Source organism: Trachurus trachurus (assembly GCF_905171665.1).
Source record: "Trachurus trachurus genome assembly, chromosome: 18".
Classification (NCBI taxonomy): domain Eukaryota; kingdom Metazoa; phylum Chordata; class Actinopteri; order Carangiformes; family Carangidae; genus Trachurus; species Trachurus trachurus.
In genome coordinates, this window is record NC_139909.1 from 27,671,684 (window position 1) to 27,697,430 (window position 25,747).

Here is a 25,747-nt window from a genome sequence, read left to right on the forward strand (position 1 = left end):
CCGGTGGCGTTGTGCCCACAGCCACAGCCACAGCCTCGCCACCCAGCCTCACTCACCCACCGACGCGCGCTCCCGCGTCCGAGAAGCGCGGGTGCACGAGCGGCGTTCCAGCGTTGTCTCTCACTGCGAAACTTGGGAGTTGAATGAGCAGCAACTAGTACAAGTCGGTGCCGCCGAGCTCCCCTCACTGAAGACACCAAAAGTCCATCTTCGGAGATAACAATGGAAGCGAAGAGAGTGGAAACCATTTCTGCCCGCGTGGACGCTGCTGTTTCTCCACCTGGTAGGACAGTGGTCGCATGTTTTCACTTCACCGCTCATTTGGTGATTTACTGGTTTGAGAACACGGCAGGCAAACTCCGTGCGTCTGGAGCTCAGTTTAATATTGCCTCATTTATCTCTCATTACTACACCTGGTGTCGTCAAACTTAAAATGAGTGACACTGTTGGACCAAATTCGGCCGGTAATTGATGCAACAACTAACACGCCATTTTTGATTAAAAAAAAAAAAAAAAGGTCAAACTTTTGTTTGACCGTTATTTCAACTGAATTATCAACTAATTTAACTGATATAAAAATTTTGAACCTTTGTTGAGAGGCAACATTAAATTGGTGTTTTAAATGGAGGTTGGCCTAATCTTGTTCTCATGCCAAAGTTTTGCCTGCATGCTTCTGCAGTTTTAGCTGTGACTGACTCTGTCTTGACTTTTGCCTTCTCTTGAAAGGAAAATATGTTTGGTTGTGTTTTCCTTTTTTTTTTTTTAAGGCTTTGCGCAGTTGATCAGAAATTCAACTGCAGCAGTTTTTGTTCTTCATCATTGCTGTTCCTGCTGAATGGTTTTGCCAAAAGGGTCATAAACTCTTATTTTGCTAGGTTAGGCGTAGTTGCATCATGTGTTGTCTAGCCTACCTCTGTAGCCTCATATAAACTTTTTACCCCCTCTGTGATAAAAGAATTAGACTAAATGGTCATCATGGCCAAAAAGGAAGAGAAGCTAATGGATTTAGTAGCTCTTCCTCTCCTGGGTCCCCCCTCCTCTGCAGGTCTTGGCCAGCATTCAGAATAATGATCACTCAGTTATAGTCCATAGGTTTCCCCTCAGGGTGTTCACTGCCTCTCTCTTCTGTTAGAAGTGCAGTTAACCGCTCGTCATTACTGACTCAGGTTAATGTTTGTTTGCACACCTAATTGACTCCTAATTATTCTGTGAGTCATGCCCTCCAGATTTTAAACAGATCTGAGCCATTGAGAGGTATTCCACTTGAACGTAACACTCCCTCAGCAAACGTGTCTCAGAAAATTTGATTTCCCATTAATAGCCCTTATGCCCACAGCATGAGGAATGGGAAACAATATTGTAATCAACCGCTAAAATAACTGCTATTGATTGGTAAAACTCATGCCAGCAGCTGAGGACGTGTACATTTTGACAAATACTACTAAAGGGACTGGAAGAATCCATAATGGGTGTGGGCACAGAGGACCAGAATAAGTCAGTTGTTGTGAAAAAACATCTTTCATTTCTCAGTTAGTGGGCACTGCAGTATAAGAATATTAACACCCAGGTTTGATTTTACTGAATAATATTGCTCTTCTTTCATTTCGCTAAAATATGTTTTTATTAGAAAACATGGATGCCTGTTAACTTGGATGTGTATGTGAAAAGTTTTGGACTTGACTAGTTTGCCCCCTGGCAGCAAGTTGCTCATCGTCTCCCTTACCTGCTGTAAGAGGCTCTCTTCTCTTCACTAAGTGACTCATTATAAATGGGACAGTTATACAAGACAATAAAGGACCAGTCTGGGACCAGAGTCATTTACAGCACTTATCTCTAGCTTGCATTACTCAGTTTCCACTGGGTAATATTGTAGAGGGAAACAAATATGGTCATTGGCGCTTCTTTATTTTTTTCCTCCATGTGCTTCTTTTTCTCAGCTCTCCATCATTTTATTTCCCCTCTTTAAAAAAAAAAAAAGAAGAAGCCCCCACCACTTTGTTACCAGTGGGCAACCACATCACGGTCTCTCCTCGGGGAAATCTTAAAATATAATGATCGCCTACAAAAATGCTACAGTCACCCAGCCATGAGTTGATCCTCCCAAGAGCTGCGTCCTTGGTGCAGTGATTCTTTGCATCAGTACCTTGAAGCTCTCTCGGCTCACCATCGCAACTTCTGTCGGTGCCTGCCAACGGCTCCCCTAGACATTTCCTTCTTTACTGCTGCATCCCTGACTTTCATAGACGATACATGAAATGCAGCCCCGCAAGGGTTATACTTGGGCTTGAGCTACTTTCAGCACCACGGCTAGCTCCGTCTTTTGCACTTAAATAGTTGTGTTGTCCATCACGGCCTCTGTGTGTGAGGAGTGTTCCCCTCTCCTCTGAGTCAATAGTTATTATAATAGCTAATTATGGTTCGAATTGTATATTAAATGTCTTAACAGCATTAAGTAATAAAACATAAACAATAAAATTGCCATGAAGCGTTACTGCATAGCTGTTGAATCGATGGCTCATTTAGTCTGATTTGGATTTAATTGCTGAGGCTTATTTATTGCCTTCTACATGAATAATGTTTTCAGGCACAACTAATTCATCAGCAGATAAATGTAAATGTGAAAGAGCCCAAGATATGCACTGGCCAAGCACTTAATTAGGGACACCTGTACACCTGCTTATTTGCTCACTTATGCAATCAACCAGTTATGTGACAGCAGAGTAATGAATAAAATCATGCAGATAAGAGCCAGGAGCTTCAGTAAACACTGACATTAAACATCAGACTGGGGAAAAACTTGATCTTGGCCACTTTGACCGTGGCATGATTGTTGGTGACAGATAGGTTGGTCTGAGAATTTCTGTTCTGACACCGCAGATCCTTCTGGGATTTTCAGGCACAACAGTCCCCAGAGATTTCGCTGTAAAAAAAAAAAAAAAAGAAATCCAGGGAGCAGCAGCTCTGCAGATGGAAACACCTTGAGAGAGGGGTTAGAGGAGAAAGGCCAGACGCTTTGAAGCTGACAGAAAAGGTACAGGAACTTAAGATGGCTCCCTCTTTTCTACTGTACTGAGCAGGAGAAGATCACAGAATGCATAACACTTCAGACAGATGTAGTCCAGTAATTTTAAGCCAAAAAAGGGGTCAACATTGAACAAATTGCAACAGAAGCAAACTCAACTGATTTTGTATCCTCATCATGTCCTGAATGAGGGAAAAAAAGACCCAAAGAATCCCATTAGGGGAAAGTTTCGAAAAAGACCCAGATATACCCCATAATACGCCTGTTAATTATTTTTCTCACGTGAATAGGGTAACATTTTTTACCTTTAGATATCTCCATGAAAATTACTGAGTTGATTACTTACATTAATACAAACAAAAAATGTATTACAAGTTTTTTGAAATTCTTTGTTAACATGAGCAGATTTGCATACATTTGCATAAATTCCACCGTTTTGACGGCACATTTAAAGGTGCTGTGGTGGTACCAACATGAAAATTGGAATGAGTTGACTCCATCGGTCAACCGACAAGAAACCACTTTAAATTTCAAGATGACTGCAATTTTTCAAGAATCCGTCGCTGCGGGAAGCACTCGTTCTACATGGTAGCCTAAGCGCCCTCGCTCATTAAAGCTACAGTTGGTAAACTGACGAAAGTGAAAGTAAACTCCGTGACTTGGTCTGAAATTTCAGACAATACACAGGTCCCTTTAGGAACCTCTGGAGTCAACTCATTCCAATTTTCATGCTGGTGCCACCACAGCAACTTTATGTACAGGCTACATGTGCCGTCAAAACGGTGGAATGTATGCAAATTTATGCAAATTTGCTCATGTTAACAAAGAATAAAAAAAAAAACTTGTAATACATTTTTTGTTTGTCTTAATGTAAGTAAGTAATCAACTCAGTAATTTTCATGGAGATATTTAAAGGTTAAAAATTTTACCCTATTCACGTGATCAAAATAATTGATAGGCGTACAGTATGAATTGGCTATATTTGGGTCTTTTTTGAAACTTTCCCCTAATGGGATTCTTTGGGGCTTTTTTTCCTTCATTCAGGACATGTTGAGGATACAAAATCAGTTGAGTTTGCTTCCGTTGCAATTTGTTCAACCTTTTTTCATAAAATGACTGGACTAATGGGTTCTAACAGCAGAGGACTACGGGTTCCACTAATATTAGAGAGGAATAGAAATCTGAAGCTGTTTTGGACACAGGCTCACCAAAACTCAACAGTCTGAAGACGAGAGAAACATAGCCCAGTCTACAGAATCTGGCATCAACGGCATGAATCCATGAACTCAATCTGCCTTGTGACAGCAGTTCAGGCTGGCAGTGATGATTGAACCAACCAGACATGGCTGTCTGAGTGTTGTTGCTTTCCAAATGGTCACAATTTACTGTCTTGTTGTATGGCCTCCTCAGTCACCAGGTGAACCCACATCAGCAGGAAACTGGCAGTGTGAAAGTGTAGCTGTCAACACGAAGCAAAGTATCACAGGAAAGTTTCCAAAATCTTCACTTTAATGGTGTTGAATCCATGCCACAAAGAACCGAGGCTGCTCTGAGAGCAAAGGGAGGCCCTACCCAGGGTTAATATGGTGTATTAATGAAGTGCTTGGCGAGGGTCTGAGATGAAAGTACACCAGTGGGGGCAACTGCAAGCACATGGTGAAGAGTTAAAGGTCTGGAAGGTCAGTCTCTATCCAAATCTGCATATGCATGCTATGACTTGACAAATTACATAGAGAGCAAACAGGCCTTTTCAGAAATAATCAATATTTAGGACTGACCCAAGACTGAGTCAGGATTTTATTGTTTGAGAGTCAGTGAGTTACGAACGGGTTTTGATGCAACCAAGTGCAACAACCCATTCACAGCATTTGTTAATGTCACTGACATTGATATTTCAGCACAGTGTTTGATTGTGATTGTGTTTTGGGCCAGATTCAACTCACCGTCATAAAAATGGAATAAAAACATAGTTAACCATAACCTCCAGAATATATAAGTTGCCAGGAAACACACAGATGGTTATTCGTGTGGATGTCTCAGTTTGAGTGTGTTGCTTGTGCAAATAGAGTCGTACACCGTACTGGTTTGGCAGGGACGGGACCGTGGTGTGCTTAGATAGATGTCAGCTGGAGCTTTTATGGCATCAAGAACTGACCACATGCAGTGTGTGAGTATTTGTGTGTGTTTTCTCAGCATCTGTCAGCCAGGGGTCCCGAGATTACAGAGCAGCAAAGGTAGAGATTGAAGAAACTGCTCCAGATCTGTCAGTAGGCAGTAGTAGATTGTGTTTTAACTTCTCAGTGGAAAGTTTTGACAGTTTGCAGCTCTGGTTCACCTCTGTTTTTCTGCTGTTTGATTTGTTAATGATGATTTCAAAGTATGCTTTACTAATAAACTTATTTAAAGGCAAAGTAAGATGATGCCAACATGTTCAGGAATGTCTTTAACGGCAAAAGTGAATTTAAATTTAACCTTGTTTCTACCTCTTGATGAAGAGAAATCTCTTAAGGCTTTACAGTCACGAAATCACTGAGGATCGCTGATGTTTTGGGACTGTTTTCCTAGTTTTATGCTCCTTCTATAAATATATTCATTATTGAGCAGTTTGACTCACTAAAGAGCCAGATCTGGTGCATCAGATGGTCTTAATGGCATACCAACTGCTGTGACATTAAATGGAGTCATTAGGATCAAGATGGGTCCCAGAAAGACGTCTTTGTTCTCTTTGTACATATTCTTTTTTTTTTTTTTTTAAACCACCTGTCTACTTCTTCTCTACCTGTCCATAATAAACCCAGTCATTGGTCTAACAGGGATTACCCACACCATTAATTTGCCTGCTTGTTTCCAACAGATTTTGTTTGCTTTGATTGAGCCTTTGTTTTTTTCCTTGGAGATACTGGGTGGGGAGCATCTGCTTGCATGGACCATCTGCCTTGGGAGTCAGGCCAGAGAAGAATGAGGCAAGGAGACATGGAAAGAAACAAGGGTAAGGTGAGGATACAGGGAACAGAGAGAAGGCGGCGGAGTAAGACAGTGATTGATAAACAGAGTGTGTGTGATTGGGATGTCGAGGCTGGTGAGAGGCTGGTGGGAGGAGGGTCAGAGCACCGGTGCTGTGGCTGTGGCTGTAGGGACAGCAGAACATAAGGTGCTTGTTTATGATTGCCGACGGCTAAAAGAAGCGGACCGTCTTTCATGTTTATATTTCCACCCGCAGGCTTGTTTATGCCACAGATTCACTCCATTTGACTTCCTTGGATAGAGTGCCAAAGAGCCGATGCCAACTGGGTGGCGATGCTTGGCCTCAGCTTGCAAACATGTCTTTCTTTCTTTGTGCCAAGGTCATAATGAGGATAAACAGTGTTCGCTAGAAAAAGGGAACTTTGGTCATCTGACATTTCATACCTATCTGTGCAGAATTTAAAGTGCTCTTTAAAAAAGTCCTCCAAAAAAACACTTTATATACTGTAGTGCACAAAGCACCTCAGAAAAACAGCTTTATTCTTGAGTGTGAGTGCGTGCAGTGACTTTTTTTGTTTTTGTTTAGAATCTCAGAGTAACATTTTCCAAGGCTGAAGTTCCTCATAATAACTTTATAATATTCCTCATTAACTTTTCATTAGTTTCATCTTAACATCTTTATAGATATTTGATGATGTTCTTTGTCACAACAAGAGATTCAGACAGTGAACGTAGTGGTGGGAAGAGCTTGCTGTATTTCTTTCTTTCTTCATTTAAAACTGCACATTTGTGTAAACACTGGCTACCTGGGGCCCTGTGATAGGCTAGGCAGCTGACCGTGTAAATGCCCCCTTTTTCATTGCATGCTGGGATATGCACCAGCCCCTCACCACTCTGCAAAGCATAATAGGCTAAGGAAATCTTCTCTCTCTAAAGGAAATCCTTAGTACCAAGACAGTTTAATTAGGTGCATTCCCTTATCATTAGAAGGATCCTGCTGTTCACAGTTTTCTACTTTGTTGTGTTCACTTGGCAACTTGACATTCAGATGCTGTAATTTGGTTTAGCTCTTATTTTACCTGTCATCTTTCTCTGCTTTGTTTCTTTGAGCTAAGATATCCTGGGGCTTTAAAGCTTACCTGCACTAATTGGTAATCATTGGTATTTATTATGGTACCTGCCTGAATCATTATCTTTCTACAAATAAACACAAACAGTGTTATTATGTGCTTTTGAGTTAATTTACAGCTTGTGAACCTTTTCACATCTCACTCCCACAACATCACTCTCCACTGTGAGAGATGCCTTATGAAATCTAAACCCAAGCAAATGACAAAACCACATCAAAGATTGAGCTCCATGTCCAGTAGGATGGGTCTTTCCAAGGACTTGAAGATGAAATGGTGTCAGAGCCCAACATCATACAGGCCATATGTGGAGGCAGGCCGGCACCAGTAGCCAACTGGAGGGTCCGTCTGTCTTTCTTTGAGTCCCAGTGGGTGGGCTCAAAAGCCTATTCTGGGCTGTAGTCCCTCGAAAAGTCCATATCCTACAGAGTACTGCCAGCACTTAATATAGACTCACAATACTAAACGTATCTGTTATTCCAAAGGGAGATTATGAAATGCAAAGCACACAGACGTGAGCCAAATGCCAGCCCGAGTCCATCTCGCTAATTAGGCTAGACCTGAAAATAGATAGGAGGAGTAGTAACTGTTTGCATAGAAAACAATACCAATAGGCTTATCTGTAGTGGCTTCAGTAATTATCTGTAGATTTTTTCCTAGTGTTGTGTCAACTTACATTCAACCTTGAGAGTGATGGAAAGAATATGTCAGCTGTATGGTGGATGTGGCATCGTTGCAGTGTGTAAGGCTGACACCAAGTGGTGGTACAGAGGAAATGATGTCTCAGTGGGACATTTCTCATCCAGTGGTCCGGCTGTCAGCCCGTACATGGAGGACAGATGTCCTTGTACTGTTTACTGTGTGATCAGTTTGAACTAACACAAAAGATCATCTCAGTACATGCTTTTACCCGTTGTAATCTAACATGTGCAGGTCAAGTAGATTGTTGGCGACTCTTGGAGTTGCAGTCTACATGGTCCTCATCTAATACGATGTTGTTAATCACTGGTAAAGTGAGAATGTCCCCATAATATTCCAAATTCATATCTCAGAGATATTTAATATGTTATTGTAGAAGATTAACAACACTAAAAATGTTCACAATTTAGAAGGTGGTGAATGTGAACTTGTTTCTGGTTTTATTGAAAATGCTTCCTAAGATTAAATCATAATTGTACATATTATAGTGCAGATTACAAAGTTATACAAGTTATACATACAACGACAAAATACACAACTTTATTATCATTATTTTGGAATGAAAAACATGGCAAATGTCTACATAGGATTGTTGTCAACAGTGGATTTTGTCCTCTGTCCTAAACACACTGAACAGGTACAGATGAGGCGGGAGGCAACTTTCCTGATCTTTAATCTACATTAGTTATGCGCTGGCACAAAAACTGCCCTTTGTTTGATGAGCTGAAAATGAGAGTATCCCCCAGGGAAATGAAAGTGACCTTACAACACAGACCTGTGGATAGAGGCTATATACTTCTGTATGCTTCACTGGCACCGTGACACGCATCCTTTCACAGAAGGTGCCCCAAATCCCTCTGGGTGCTTGTATAGTCACCGGCGCAGTGTTTCTGTACACGCTGACCGATAAAGAGCCACTGTTATCTTCAGATAGCAGGCGCTGCAGCTGAATAATTTATGGAGCCATTCCAACACATTGACTCAGAAAACGACACACACCCACAGAGGGCAGGGACGTGGCACAGGGGTTCCTACAAGTGTCTCGGGAGGCGTGTTTGTTTGTGTCAGGTTGCTTTTCCATTTTTAAAGCTGTTGTGTGGTGTTTAATTTCTCATACATTCCTCATGTTTGACTTATTTTTTTTCCTGGATGCTACATTGGCCATAATGCCACAGTCCATTTAACAAGTGGAGGAGGGAGCAAGTTTGCGAAACACCAGGCAAATGTGAACTGATGGACTGTCTGCACTATTCATTTTCATTATGCTGAGTCGCCTTCTCCCGAGAGCTTTGTCAATTACCCATTTAAAAAGTGCTGAACCTTTATTCATGCAATAATTAATAGTGGTGCATAATTGAAGCATGATAATGAACAAATGCTGTGACTGACACATAATTGTATCAGCAAAATTGTTAGGTGGGTCTTATCCCTGTTTTTCATTATCTTGTGTGACATTTCGATTAGCCTGTGCAACTGAAGCTGTTGATACTTGTAATTTGAATAAAGCAGTTGCAGTCTGGGGATGCAGGGCTCCTTAACCAGACCAGGAAGAAGCTTCTCCGAGGCCGTGGTTATATAAAGTACAGTTATAGATACCTTTTTTTTCAGTATATCTGACACTGACCGTAGCTTTCTTGTGGCTAGTATATACGTTCTCCATCCTATCAGATTACTCGACCATGGTTCAAGAGGCGATTGTATCGATTTCAGGGCGGCTTGAATAAATAAGTTAACAACAGTTGTTTCCGCAAGAATGCCATTAAGGAGCTCTCAGGTTTCAAAACGAGAAAGAAAATCGGTCTGAGATTTACTGATATATACTTCACCAAGACGAGCCCACATCTGTAAACACTGCAATGCAGTTTATTTAATCCACAGGGCTGTTTCCTCTCGCTCGCATTCTGCTAATTTTAGCTGCCACTTTGGAGGACAAGGTCGTGGTTGGTGTGTGAGAAATTGGGAAGAGGAAGCGTGTGTGTGTGTGTTGGAGGAAAGCACAGAGATAGCCTAGATGCACACAGCCTGGATGTGTCTTGTGTCTGGCCCTGCTGTGACTACCGACTGACCCGCTAACACTGAACAACAGGGTTTCTGACCACCGTGACATTGGAGCAGGAAAGGAAAGATGGCATCGAAAGCAGCAACTCATTTCAAGCTATTGCAACAGAGAATAATGAGCACTTTTTTTTTTATTGCTCCAACCTGTGACAGAGTATTTCGCAAGGTTCTGCAGTGGCTGTAGCGGTTTTTTGTGTGTGCGCTAAAAGTTTCATGGGTGGGCTGGGGATGAGGCAATCATTTGAAAAAGTTGAGAAATCTCCTAAAACGTAATATTTCCCTTTGTTTTGGAGCACATTATTTTTACATTTACGCCATTTTGACAAGGCAGTATTAATAAAACAAAGCAGACACAAAGAGACTGCGCTCTGGTGATGTCCCACACTTGCAAGTCGCTTTGGATAAAAGCGTCTGCCGAATGAGTTTATGTAATGTAATGTAATGTAATGTAATGTAATGTAATGTCAGTGTAGCACAGAGCAAAACAATTCAAGTGTACAACTTATAATTGTGAATCCCCAAGCTTCAAGTCAAATTGTAGCATACAAAATTGTACACTGGGAGAAAAAGTGCAGTTCACACATATACAAGCACTAGTCATTTATATTTGAAGTGGACAAGTATAGAATACTGCAACATAAATGTAAGCATCAAAGAAAAAAAACAACCGAAGGGCACTGGAGAGAGCGCAGACCTCTGTCAAAGCCGGTGTCAAACACCATGCACCAGACTTCAGAGAACACAATTCAAAGTAATCTGGATCTGCTGAATTCAGTGGGTTCCTGTCTGGCTCATGTGTCAGAGTCCAGTGCAAATTAATGCCATACGTTTTTACTGAATCCTGCTAATAAACAAACCAACAAGGAAACAGACACAGGTGAAAACATTACAGTCTTAACATTTGAATAAAAAGTTTTCTCTCTATATGCTTTCTAGTAAAGAGAGCAGCTTGATTTGACTTCTCATCTCAGCTTTATACAGAAATGACAACAGGCAGGTTCCCCTGAAGTCTTCATTACAACCTGTAACAAACTTAATATTTTATTTTCCAATAGATTTAACATAGAGGAAGCTCCACTCAGCTGCTGCATCTCCCATTAACACTGCACTTGAGTAGTTAAGGCAGTTAGTGAACTCTCTTCATTAATGTGCTGGAGAAGATTTAAGAAATAAAAGAGCTGATTTCATGTCATGTTGCTGATGCTGCTGTGCAGCAACCTCCTTTGCCATGGATAATGGCTTTTGTAATGGGCCACTGCATTATCCTCGCAAGGTTTTATGGAAATGCAGAGCTTGGCTCAAATGAGCCTGTTGTCTTGAATGTGTGTCTTCCATCATTTGATACTGTGGCAACAGGGTTCTTAATATTCCTTTAGCTTTTCTAAAACCACCCACAACCCTGAGACGAAAAGGCGAGAGTCACAGCTGGCCTTAAAGGGACAGAAGACATAATGCAAAGTTGTGTCATTCAAGTCTATGGATATTCTCATTCATCCAGGTCATCGTTCTTTCCTGGGCAAATTGAATGGTAGGCAGCTGGACTTGTATTTGTCTGGGAAGACGTTTCGCCTCTTATCCAAGGGGCTTCATCAGTTCACTTCATCAGCCCCTTGGATAAGAGGCAAAACGTTTTCCCAGACAAAGACAAGTCCAGTTTCCTACCATTCAAGTTATACAGCTTAACATTTTTAGAGCTCTGTGCATTATGTTTGTCAGTTACGCTAATGATGGACCCAGTGAAGGAACTGCAGGGAAAAGAAACTTAACACTAAAACACAGGAATAGATTAGGATTGCCTAACATATTTGGTGCTTGGAAATGCATTTCATTTTAATGCAAAAGCAGGAGCTCAAGATGTACATCCAACTGCATTTTTGTAACAATGTGTGACCAGGGACAGACACGTTACTAAAAATAGACCTGTGTGTTAAAACAGAAATGACATGATAATGCTCAAAATTATTCAGTAAAAGGTGAATTTTTCTGACTGGGCCTTCAGGCTGTAGCAGTGTTGCTTAGTTTAAGTGATGAAATCATGCATGCAGTGGGAAGTTGTTTTTAGCCGCATATCTTCTTTTTTCTTGTCATGCAACAGCAATGACTATATCATTTCTCTTCAGTTGTCGAACTGGTGGGTTGTGTAATTGGTTTCACGGAGCATATCAACAAATGACTTCTGACTTGATCAATGTCTTTACTGGAGAAACAATGAGTATTGTGTGTGGAACGGCTCCACGTATCAACACCTACGTACATGTCCATGTTCAGTCGCTTTGCATTTGTTAACTACTCCTACTACTATGCCTCTGCCAAGCAAAGTTCTGGCTGCTTGTGTTAACGAGCCTATTGTGCAAAGATGTCTTAGCTTTCCTGGTTGGTGGTGTGTGTTACCTGTGAGGCTGCCTGCACATAAGCTGGCTGCTAAGTCCTCTGCTGCTGCCATTTACCTGTGTATTACTTTCCTAGTTGCTGAACACATTTTTCTTTTGATTGTTGTTTTCCATTGTGATTTAAGATATTTCAATGCAATTTACTTGCTCATATTGTACAGTGATTTGTCTATGTATCAGCATAGGCTGCATTGGTTTTTACTTCTCCTGATGTTGCCTGTTGAGGCTCTGTTTTCTCATGCCTCGGTGCACATTCAGTTCTCTAATGAAGGATAATCTTGTATATTGGCTGCTGTGCTGAAGACGACCCATTCACAAAATATTTGCTTCCGTTGTGTGTTCTGTAATTTAGTTTAATGGCACAGAGCAGTTAGTGTATTCACATATTCTCTTTCAGCTGTGCATTAAAAAAAGAACCTTGTATTTATATGAAAGCATCCTTAACTAATTAATCTTGTCATCATTTCTTCTGTCTGTTGTTTACACTGCAGTTCCAGTCAGCTGTGCTCAGTGCTGTCCCTGATGGTCATCTGTCTGTCACTGCTTCATTTCATCAGAAGAGATTGTTTTGCTCTTGGATGACCACATGCTAGTTGGTGCCTTTCCAGCACAGCACGGTCTGCATCCCGTCCAGGTTCTGAAAGGAAGATTAAGTATTGTCCCGTCTCCTTCATGCTGATACTGGTGCATGTTTTCAGGGAATAACAAGCTCAGAGCCTGGAAGCCAATTACCAAATCTCTGTGTACTTATATAATATAATATAATGTAACTCTAAATCCAGCCCACATAACCTAGCTGTCTGAAATTATTTCAAAATACATTACAGCAAATTACTCCTGACGTAATCGATAGGTGTCTGCATTACAGGAACAATGTAGATTTAAGTGCGTAAGGGATCCACAGGCTCGGTCATATCTCTTATACAAACCACATAGCACCTTCAAGTCTGCATTCGCCTGCTAATGTATGTGGGTTGTATTACAGTCATTTTTTCTCAGATTGATTAAAGCAGGACAGATAATCGTAACAGAAAATTATAAGATGGGAAGAGTAGTCCACTCTCTCCTGATTTACATTCAGATTTGTTGTGCCTCTATACTGTAGCTACACAGAGTATAGTAGTGACATGCTTAACAGTAACTTCAACTTAAAGTTCTTTTATTTCATCTAAACATCAACATGTGTAAACAGAAAAAGACTAACAGAAGGAAGGAGGGAAACAGTCTGTTTGAATCTGTCTTCCCTGTTTGAAAGCTGAATTCACAATATAAATGTTCTCACTGTATCAGAAATGGTTTGAAATGTGATCATGACTCATAAATACTCTACCTTAACCAGCCGTAGTTAACAAGCTGCTGCTCCATTATTTTATCACCATCTCATTATCTGACAAAATGAATAAAACTACAGGTTAATGACAGCAGCTGTGCTGTGTGATTGGCAGTATTGACATTATAAGCGAGTGCTGAAGAAAGCTGCCCACTGCTTCTGGAAATGACACTAATGAGAGCAGTGGGAGGAAAGTAAAGATTAGGAATGAGCAGAAATGTTGGAAACTGCAAGTTCACTTTATTTTTCTCTGTTTGTCAAGAGCAACAATTTCCGCACAGTAACAGTATCGTTGCGTGTTTGCAAGGTGTTGTTTTGGTCTCAGTACTGTTATTGCCTTCAAACCAGATCTTAACTCTTTGACTACCAGCCATTCTCACAGCAGCTTCCTCCAGCTTGCCAGGCATTTTCCAGCTTTTTGACTGATTTCCGTAGACCCACCATATATTATGTACTGTTACTACATACACATTCAACCCATCAAAGGAAAGATGAGGGTCTCTACTTTCCAGCTGAAAAACCTGTTTGTTTCTATCTTGTTCCAGTCTTGTGAAATTGGCGGTTGAATATAGGTTACTTTAGCCCAAAATGCCATTTTGGCACCAAAATCTTGAGAAAAAGAGGTTTTTGTGTCGGGTGTCATTTTCAGGTGAACCAGTACAATTGGCTCCTTTATATTTTGCCTTAGTGATGCCTCAACATCTGTACAGTTGTTCTCTTGTAAACAACAACTAAATCAACACTGACAAATGACTTTTGATGACAAAAGACAATAAAACATTTAGCTACTGACACACACTACTGCAGCCTTTTTTCTTTCTTTTCTTTGAGTTACAACTTTTTCTTTCCTTTTTTTTTTAGTGTGCGTGCGTACGTGACGTGTGCGTGTGCATGTACGTGTGCGTGTGCGTGTGTGTGAGCGTGCGCGTGCGCGTGTGTGTGTGTGTGTGTGCGTGCGTGCGCGGATCAGTTCGACAGGTTTTTGTAGCCGAAACACGGCACTTTAGATCAGATCCAGCTTCCTCTGGTCAGCAGGCAGCGGTCTCACTCACTCTCTGTCTCACACACATCTACAGGCACACACATAAACACAGCCTACAGCTCTGGCTGAAGTGCCCCCTGAACTCAGCCACAGACAGTCCATGTACGCTCACAAGACACTCCCACCATCTTTAGCTCTCCTCGTCACGGTCGCCGTCCGCTCCTCATCCACACTAGATCGCGGGATTTTCAAGCTGCTATCCGAGTGATTTCTCGCAAAATCTGGCGACTTTCCAAACGCTCTTGACGACTAACGACGAGCGATCAACGGGGCTGTTGTTACTAACGTTTGTGCTTTGTATCACGGAGCTGCACGGAGCTTCGCCGAGCTGCCGAGCCGCCATGAGCCCCGCCGCCGCCCCCCCCCCTGAAGCTCTCACCGGCGGCCAGAGTGTCACGGAGCGGCGCCGCTGCAGTCAGACACCTGCACCGCTCCGTGAGGGGGGAGAAATACGATATATATTTTTTATATGTCAATCCAAATGTGTTTTTCTGCACTTTATTTTGATGATACAAGTCTGATCTTCAGAGAGGAGTAGGGCAAGACATTCAACATGGCGTTGCCATTAAAAAAACGCTAAGACGAGTTATCTCGTCTTTGGCAGACTACGCTTGGATTCGCTAAGACGAGATAACTCGTCTTTGGCAGTGAAAGAGTTAAAGGGATAGTTCACCCAAAATTCAAATTTCACTCATTCCTCAGTCCTCCGTGCCTTCTCTGAGTTACGGGGGGGTCCGTGCAGCAGTATTTGTCCATATAATGGTTGTCAATGGATACTTCGTCCAAAAAGACATCCAAATACCTCCATACTGCTTGTGTGTAATGTCCCTCTTGTATTGAAGCCCCGACATGAGAAATTGTTCTGAAAAAAATTAAATAAGTCTATATTTTAAGCTTGTTTGTAGCGGAAGCTCCCAGTGTCTTGGTTCACTGCTCTTGTGAGAAATTGTTCCGGCGGTCAGTGCAAATCACGCGAGATTTGCACTGACCGCCGGAACAATTTCTCATGTCGGGGCTTCGATACAAGAGGGACATTACAGACGAGCAGTATGGAGGTTTTTGGATGAAGAAAGTTGGTATCCATTGACAACCATTATATAGACAAATACTGCTGCACGGACCCCCCCCGCCCCCGTAACTCAGAGAAGGGACAGAGGACTCTGAAAATTCTCACAGCTCTTAGTTGACATGAGGGTGAGTAGATAATGAGTTTTGGGTGAACTATCCCTTTAACTCACAGTCACAACTCAGCTCTACTCGTCCTGTTGTTAACTAGTACTTTACTAACGCGGTTCCTGAATATCAATGAGCAGCAGCGGCTTCTTGAATATGAATTATTCAATGTATTGGATAATTGGGGACAATGCTTTCAGTGCTTGTCCCTCAGGATGTGTACGTACCCCGGGATGTGCTGATGGAACCAGCATCACCACTGAATGCATATCATACCGTGACACTGCCACCAATCTGTTGGCTGGTTTCAATCCGCCGCGCCCGCGTGTCTCGGCCCTGCTGGGAACACCATGGCTCCGTTCCCAGCACTCTTTCCAAGTGGCCCCCCCTTTGTGTTCTCAGGTACAGAATATGCCCTACTCATCTCAGGGGAAGCTATTAGATTTAGCTTTGCTGTCTCCCCTCAAGCATGACCATCTATCACCGTGCAGTAATTAATATTATGTGCATTTAAATGCAAGCTTAAGCCCATTTGGCTGCTGACCGTCATTTACACATGATGTACACATTTTAAATTTATGATATACTTTACTATATGTCGTCCAGAAATTACACGGCCAACATATTCTGGAAGTTGTTACCACTGCAGTAATAAATCCAAGATAGTAAAGTGAGTGTGGTAATGGCTGTGCTGTGGTGTGCATCATTTTTAGCCAAACACCTAAGTACAGAGTTTTTTAAGAGGTATGAGGATGGGGGGGTTAATAGGCCTTCATCTGTATCTGACATTAGTAACTGTCTTGTTAATTATGATTGGATAAAACAAGTTAGTGTACACAGACAGGGCAGGTTCAGCTAGAGGATGAAGCCAGGCTCACCATTTGTGTTGTTCCCAGCAGAGTGTATGCTGCTTTTTGTAATTCACTTTTTAAAGCCCCTGTACAGACTTTTCATTCAGTGTTGATTTTGGCGGCCCCTGTGAACGAAAGCGGTGGTGTTTTACTGGAATGAAGACTGCATTTCCTACTGTCATGAAGACGTTTGTCTGGCCGGCGCGTGTAGATTTGTTTTGGAAAGAAGACGGGACTTGCTTTTTTTTTTTTTTTTTTTAGCAGCGTAATGTATCTATTGGTATCGTTTCATCAGTGGTCTGACCCGACCATGCCTTCCAGAGGTATAGAATTAGACTATTTAGAAATAGCGTATCTTCACACTGATGGGCTCATTTGCTGTTGTAGGTAACAGAGACACATCAGCAGAAACCAGAGACTTTTGCGTTAAAAGCTCCATACAGGGGCTTTAACCATGCAGCAAAAGGACCAACATGAATGTGAACATTGGCAGGAACAAAACAACATAACATGAAAAACAAAACACACAAAATAACATTACTCACCAAGATTAAACCATAAACTAAATTAATCCAAACATAAAAATAGTTACACACATCTACATACACTGGGTTAACACCTCCAACATCTCTCCTGACTCTCCCACCCCACAACATATCAGACTTTTGTCAGAGTCAAGACACAGCTCACCGCCCACATGAAAATTCATCAACACTGCCCTCCAATCGACCACCTCATACAAGACTCATGTAAGGACTCCACAGTTTTGTGAATATCTCCACCTTATTGTTCAGTCAAAGTCAAAATCAAAATCAATTGTTCATAGCTGGCTATTTTGTTCATTTCTCCAACGATTCAAAGACACTGGAAAACCAAATATTATTTGGTTTTCCAGTGTCTTAGAGCAATCTGGTGATGTAGTCCTTTTACTTTTTCATACATCTGTTGGTTTTGTCCAGCTGCCAACTTGGAGCCACTGATAAGTGGAGTGGAATGTGTTACATAACCTAAGACACCAGGCTGCTGGACATTTGACCTGGTAGACATCTGTTGTCATTGGGATCGTGGCTGCTGTTCTTAACAGAGCCCTGTTCCTAGCATGGCTGTAGATTGTTATTCTTATTTAATGCTGTGCGGATATGATACCTGGGTTACATAATATGCAACACTTTTTTTTTTCTTTCCATATCTCACTTTGAGAAAACATGTTTTTTTCCTCCAAAATCAAACCAGTTTTGTAATTTAAACTAAGGCAGCTATGGTTCCCCAGCGTACAGGATCACAGCCAAAAATAGTCTGGAACTGACGACATTTTGATTGAGATCTGCAACTATCTGCTGAAAGAAGAAGCTGTTAATCTGACTACATGTTCAGTGCCAGCTTCTGGTGCTGAACAGTTTTCAATACTCTTTGCTACAGACACATTTAACTTACCAGAAAAACTCTGAGGTCTGCCTATTCTTCCAGAGGTGTTTTACAACTACTTAAAGCTGCTAATGATAATAAATTGAAGCTATATAGATTTCTCTTGACAGGGATCTGGAGGCAGGATGGTTTGAAGAGTATCTGTATGTGTGTGATAAAGGTTCTCATGTGTTTTAAGAGGCGTAAGGAGGATGATTTAAGAGCTCCTCTGTGGCTGCAGAGCCACCAGAGTCTTTGACAGTCCGCTTCTCTCGCCACTTGGATAAGAAGAAAAAAAAAAACACATGGTCCTTTAACTTAAAACAAAATGAGCTGTGTCTTCCAGCTATTCTCTATCTTCCTCACTCATTCAGCGTCTCTGCTTCACATAGCGCTCCTTGCTCTCCTCCTCCTCCCTCCTCCTCCTCTTCCTCCTCCTCCCACCCCCTTTCACACTCTGTTGATCAGCTTAGGAAAGGGAAAGTGCTTGTGTGAAACCTGAGGATCACTTGCAGACTGAGGAAGCAGAGAGAGCGTACTCATCGTGTTGTAGCCTGCAAGGTAAGATGATGGTCAGGGGGACAGTTGATAGCAGTTAGCCTTCACACTGGACCCCAATCTTCTGTGCAGTGAATGATATGAAATTGTGATTCTTAGATCAATTTAAAAGTCCTGCAGTCAGGGCAGCTGAATGATCTGTGATGTGTTGATGTCTGAAACTTTTGCTCTTCAGGGGGATTGTAACCATAGTACTGACTGAGGTAGGGTATCGCTCGCTCATATTTTATTTACTAGTGAGAAAATGTTGTTTATTTCCCTCCAGGACGATTCTGTGGAGACAGTCAAGGTGTTTGCTGCTTTAATTTGAAAATCTGTTGGTGTGTGGCTGATTGTAAGTGAATGATGGTGTCAAGCTGGTTTGCATTAAGACAATCTGCTTGGTGTGTTGTTTACTTTTATAATCCTTAGTCCTTCTTCAAAGCGCAGCTCAAGATGCATAGGAAAAGCATTTCCAAGTTGCAAAAGGGCAAGTTGAAATGTCTTGCATTTCATTACGGCCGTGCATAACTGGGGGCAAAAAACCCATTCCAAATTTGCATATGTGCTCAAGTGTATTACTTTAACTTCTGACAGTTTGTTGTGCATGTTTGTGCAGTGGCCACAGCTATTTGTGCTTGTTTACCAGAGGCAGTTAAGAGGTCATCATCTGAATTACGAGGCTAATGAAAATCTCAGCTGTTACAATATAGACGTATATTTACTGCAGTCTTACAGCCCCCAAATATTGAGGCCCGTTTCTGCACAGAATTGATTTTGAGCCACTGGAAATAATGGCACACTGTATTTCACAATAGAGCGTCGCCATGTGTTCACCAAGGAAGAGGAGCCAGTGGAGGGAGGAGCTGCAGCACTTCCGTAAGGACCACGGCTTCTCCAGGAAAGTCCTGCTCAACTGCTGCCTCGTGCGCCGCATCATCACCTGGGCCTCCCCAAACCCCAAAGGTACAAAAAAAAAGAAGGCACATTGAATTCTACAGATGTGCACCACTCAGAACTGAGGCAATTTATTACAGGAGTGTGAAGTGTGATTAATTATAAGTATATGATTGGTCAAGTGTTGGAGGAGAAGAGATCTCAGGAGACTACCTAATTAAATAAGGTTACTGAAGATGAACAAATATAAATTGTTTTGCTAGAGACTGTGTCTGGTGACTTTTAAATAATACAAAGTGGGGTACCTTGACATTTAGAGTGAAGGATTAATCAACAAGAGTGGCATTCTACAGTATTGGAAAGCAATATAAACAATTGTACAGAGAACTTACCTGTAATCAAAGTCTTACAATACAGAGTTTTGGTCATTTTTTTGTATTTGTAGATGATCAAAAGTCCTTTTTCCTGGTGGATTTTTGGCTGTTGTATGCCCACAGTGGATTTATTGCTCACATATGTGCAGCATTATTCACTACATTACCATACAAACCATGGAAAAAAACAGCTTTTACTGCTCTGAAAGTCAGTTCAACAAAGTTACCCAGAACATGTAAGAGAAAGCACTTATCAGGTGCAGACAGCCGAGAAAGCATCAGTTGGATATACATGCCAGGGGAATATGAGAGATGCAGTGTGCAGTGCACTTAACAGAGCACTGCGGAAACAACTGGTGTAAACCAATTACAGACATTTTGGATTGAATAAGAAAGAAAACCTCATTAACTGTACTTTTTGTCTAATCTTTGACCACACAGTGTGGAACAGAAGCGTTGCAGTGAACCATCCTAAAGCTGCTCCTGCAACCAACAACTCTTAAAAATGTAGGCTATTGATTAGTCATGCTTTCATGGCAGAATTTATGATTTTACTGGAATGAAAAATGATCGGGATGCATTGCACCATGGGTCCCAGTTGACAGCTCAAGTAAATTAATTCACTTTGAACCTAGATCAGTATTGATTACTTCTCGGGTTATATATTCACAATGGCAATATAGCCTTATAAAATAGGATTTATAGCTAAATTATATAGATAAATTTAGCCTCTGAAACAGGCACTAAAATATTGTACAGAGAAAAAACATTACTGCCTCTCATATATTTGTATATTATATTGTGTTACCTTTAGGTATATTCAAATAGGAATTAAGGTCACTGTGTTGAATTAGGAAAATATTTCAATGCATTTTTTTTTTTTTTTAAATGTATTAAAAATCAGATTTGGGGTATATTGGCTAGATGTTGAAATAGATAAGGCTTTTATTTTGACTTTTTCGCTCTCTTCTTTAGTGACATATACCTTTTCAGTTTTTGAGACAGTGGTGAGTTCAGGTTTCTGTCACATCTTGATGTCATGGCAGAGTGGGTGTTTGGTTCTTTCCGCATCAGTTTCCATTGTTGCTGTTTATTAGTTACACTTCCTTAATTCTCATGATTGTGTTATATCTCTGCATCATGTCAAGCATAACCATGAAACCTGGAGCTTTTTGTAATCTCCCACACTGATGTGACCTGTCAGGCATTAAGACAAATGGGCTTTCTTGGGGTATGATTTAAGATGCTATTAAGCAATCATGAATGTCACTGTAGGGATTCCTAAATGACGTCTGCAGTGAAGACTTTCTTTCTGCAGGGAAAAACAACAACAGAAGGGCTCCAGAACAGTAGTTCTTGTCATGAATAAAAGAAGTGAGATAATACATATTCACCTCTTGTAGAAACGGAAAGCTTTTCTCATTTTGCATTGATAAGATTGTTGTCAGTTCGGCAGCTGTGGCCTCTGGATCAAATAATCAGTCTAGTTTCTTCTTGTACTTAGCTTTGCTTGGCCTCTATCTGCTTACTTGTGTGCATGTGTGTGTGTTTGTGCACCTATACAGTTGTCATTTGAATCTATCCCTCTGCTAACATGCAAGCTGGCAGCAGCAGCTGGAGCCCAACCAGGACACAGGTGTTTCCATCAGCCACGTTTGAATTAGACAAAGCATTTGTTTAGACTTTCATTCTTCTCACTGCTCCTGTTTTCATTGGAAACATGCTGCCTTCATCCCAGGGCAGGCTGCAGTTTAATACCGCTTTAAGTTTTAGCTGGAGGTAGCTGAAACTGGAACACAGTGATATACAGTGCTATGAAAAGCAATTACTTTTTACAGACGCATTGCAGCACCGGAATTTCTAACCTTTCATAAGTTTTTCTTTGTGTAATGTCTATATTTAAAACAGAACATTGCACAATAAGAGTAACTTAACAGATCATTTGAATTTAAAGCTCTTGTTCTCTTCACGGCATATGTTTTATCCGTAGGTGGTCTCATCATTAGGTGGCATCTCAGACTAATAATATTATCCCCCGGTGTGGCCCAGAATAACCTCCCAGCACGCAGATGATCACGCCATAAACCTGCCAGGTTGCGATAGTAGCCTCCGGATGTTGGAGCAGCCTCCAGAAAATGAGCATGCTCAGTAAAGCAGGTGTGTCTAGAAATACACATGCACCATGTTGTGTCCTCGGGACACATGTCTGCTCTGAGAGCTCTTTGCAAATCCCTGCTGTCTCTGTGACGCACTCAAATGGGTCAGACGTTTCCTCCACAGAGGAGACTGATGACATAAAGTACTGTATGTCCCTACATTTTAAAGTGTGTGTGTTACATTTGTATTTAACCAGTTCATGTTACCGCTGTTGTAAAAGATTAGAGTAGAGAGACTCAGTAGGTGAGACCACAACACTTTTCCTATGTAAAATTCTGTTACATTCATCTAAATCTGAATAAAACTAGATAATGTTTTATCAAGAGGTCTTTTAGCCATTTATTTTGTGATGCTGCTTTAATTAGACAGTTGAAATTATTATACCATACCAGTCTGGTTCACACTTGATGTTAGAAATCCATCATTGCACCCCATCTGTACTTCCAGGAGAGGGCAGCAGGCTACAGAGTAAACTGATGATGCTGTTTGGTGCATCCAAAGCAGCTCAACAGCATTGCCTTTGAAGAAAATGCTGAAATTTGCCAGTTTAAATATGGATTAATTTAAATGACTCATTTTATTCTGTTAGGAGAATGATTTATTGTTCAGACAGGTGTATAATTTTCTGCAGCAGAACCTAAAAAAACACACACCAAAAGAAAAATAAAGCCTCTGGGCTGTTTTAAAGATGACAAATGTTGTCTCTTAATAATGCAGCATGGTGCAGTTGTTTACCCAGATTTATCATATTTAATTTTGACTGTACAAGCGTGTACTGCACAGCGTGGGCAAAATATCACTACTAAGGCACTCCAGTGTAATCCAGTACAAAAACCCTGCAAGATAACGCTCCCCCTGAATACATCACATCTTTCAACACTAAAGTAGTGATGCTGTCATAAATTCTCTGAATGTCTGCACTGCAGTAGTAATTCAGTGGCCCCACATGCACTCACTACAGCTTGGATATGGGTCTTGGCTAATAGTGGCACAGCGCAATATTAAAATACGACGACAGGGAAATGTGAATATGGAAGCTCGACTGGCATTCTTTTTTATGACTGGACTTCTGGGACTGAGACTTGAGAACATCAATCTTCATCAGAAGTAAAAACCCCTCGTGGGATTTTCACTCCCGGCAGTTTGTTCCACAACTTGCCACATTTTTCTCTCCAGATGCATTTTCAGCAGAAGCTGAGGCATGACAAAGGGATTTGTCTGATTAGTTCCCTGCTTGGTTTTCTTTGTCAGTGGATATCAGAGTTGGTATGTCACCCAAACTGAGCATAACTCTCGGGGGAAATCCATAGTGCAGTGCCATTTAATTCTACACTCAGCCAGCGTACCTTTTACACTCTCAAGCTAATACTTTCCTCAGATCTGCCAGATCAACACAGCTGTAGACGTGTAATCTGGACATTGCTGTTTCTCAATTTCTCCTTGTACATATATTCACTAACATGCCCCATGTTCTCCGTGGCTTCACCTATTGTAGGAAAAGCAGCAGCAGCAGCAGCAGCAGCAACACAGGGTCATGTCCTTGAGAGAGCACAGAAATAGCCTGGAAATTGTTTTACTTCTGCTTTGGACAAGTCAACGGTAATGAATCCCCGCGAGGAAGTTTTAAATTCAATATGCCGCATGTGTTCCTAAATCCATTTTTGCTGTCTGACTAAAGACCCCCCATAAATGATTTTTTTTTTTTTTTTAATTCTACACACGTTATACTTGTCGCCTTTCTCTTTCTAAATCCCAAAGCCTCTCCTCATTGATTTGAATTTAATTGCTGAGAGTTTGCCCACAGTGTGACACCACCTCCAGCAGTCTGACATCACGTTGAGCAGCACGGCTAAAAGGCCTTTTTGACAAACTTTAGAAAGTCACCATGAACTTATTAAACATCATGACAGGAGTCCTGGGTGCATGTCCTTAATGAGGATAACTGACTGATGCAGTTGACAGGATTCTTTGTATGAGCAATGGAAATGAGCCTGTAGTTCCAGTAAACCGACTTTGCTTCCAGACAGCCTTTAGTAAACCAACTTACCTTCTATTTTAATCTCTTTTCCCACTTGGTCAAGAGTGCAGGCCTCTGTAGATCCAAGGTGGAAATGGGAAAAGGCAATGATGGATTAGAAGGGAAGTTGAAGCAGCATGCGGCCTTTCAGCTCCGAGGAGAGGGGGAAGAAGAGCGATTGCCCAGGGAGACGCTGGCTGGCTGAGACGCAGACGTGTCCTACTGTTGTCATTCATTTGATTCATATGTTGTTAAAACGGCTGCTGGAGGATGAGGATGAGGAGGAGAGGATCCAACAGTGACACCTACTCATGACATTAATCTTAATCATAGCACTCTGTAGTACTGGTGACAGCCCCAGAGAAAATACTACATGCTGTTTACAACCTTTGCGCTCGGGGAATGACAAAAGCCGATTTGTATAAATGCAGTGGCCAGCATGTTTCACATATTGCTTCTCTGCATATCTCTTGCATGTATTCCATTTGCTGTGTGTCAGTTGTGATTAATGGCTAGTTGTATTCTGATGTATTTTTTTTATTATTTATTTATTTTTACTTCAGGATACAGTAATACATGCTTTTTGTATATTTTTTTATCAGTATTAAATAGATTTGTGCTACATTTTCAGTCAGCACTGCTTTTCTCAAAAGGTTTCTGCTCATCATTGTGCAATGCCGTGTACGCACGCAGTTAATATTCTCCGTAATTCTATAAATGGCTCAAATATCAGGCAGCTGAAGCACACATTATTGGAGAAGCACTTTCCATTATGTCACAACAGTGAGCCTGCATGGCGTTGTGTTTCTCAGACTTGGCCACGACTTGCGGCCCTCTGTTGATAAACAGGGATTAGCCGCTAACAGGCAGGGATTAGTCTGAGAATAGGCGACCCCAGCCAACCGTGTTGTTTGTAAAACACCTTAAAGTAGCCTGTTGACAGACAATAACACTCACACTCCACCCTGTCTGTCAATTGGATACAGTTAACTGAGAAGCCGGGTGGTTCAACACGTGACTGCACACCGGTCATCCATGTAACCAAGTCAGGCTCCTTTTGTCTAAGCTATACCAGGAACTCATTCTACACATCATTAAAGATGCATTAGTTACCACATGCAAGTGTTTTTCCATAGAGATGGTTCCTCTTTTTGTTTAACCGTCAGACCTGCCTACATAACAGTCAGGAAACCAGAAAACTAAACAAGAGTTCTCAAGTATAGGGATTTTTATTAAACATTTACTGTTTCATTCAGTGTAAACGTTAACACCTACACGTTCACCCTCTTATTCATTTATTTTGACATTCATTCATTCATTTTTACACATCGGGTCATGAGTAAGCCTGGCCAAGAGCAGTGTCCCTAGCAACGGTCTGTGATACATAGCCTAACAACGGTCTGACTGTTATACAGAAATAATAGACATGGATCCGTTAAATAAACTGTTATAATATACAGCCATACAAGTAGCTACAGTTTGCTGTCAATATATAGTTGGTGGACTTGTTGATGATCGCCCACATCTTATACAGCAGTGTTTTGTGTCCCTGTCACTGGCTAGGCAGTACGTCGGTCCGTAACACGCAACACACTCCGTTGCTAATCGTTAACTTAGCCTATGACAACCTGTTTTCTGTTGACAACGCATTAAAATAATCAGAGAAGGCCTCTGTATGATCCATCTTCCTCTGATTTGATAGCTC

At 41.4% G+C, this 25,747-nt stretch overlaps 1 protein-coding gene across 2 annotated transcripts in view; it reads left to right on the forward strand.

Moving 5' to 3' along the window:
- Window positions 1–222: 222 nt before the first annotated feature.
- Window positions 223–25,747, forward strand: part of kcnip4a (potassium voltage-gated channel interacting protein 4a) — a gene marked incomplete at its 5' end in the record, with an annotated part of 146,560 nt that continues 121,035 nt past the window's right edge. The window contains one exon of one of the 2 annotated variants that reach the window (XM_083992713.1): window positions 223–283. In XM_083992713.1, coding sequence (XP_083848839.1) covers window positions 223–283 — 61 coding nt within the window. Of the gene's footprint in view, window positions 284–19,424; window positions 19,564–25,747 lie in introns of those variants that run through there. The other variant, XM_083992712.1, reaches the window with a different exon arrangement.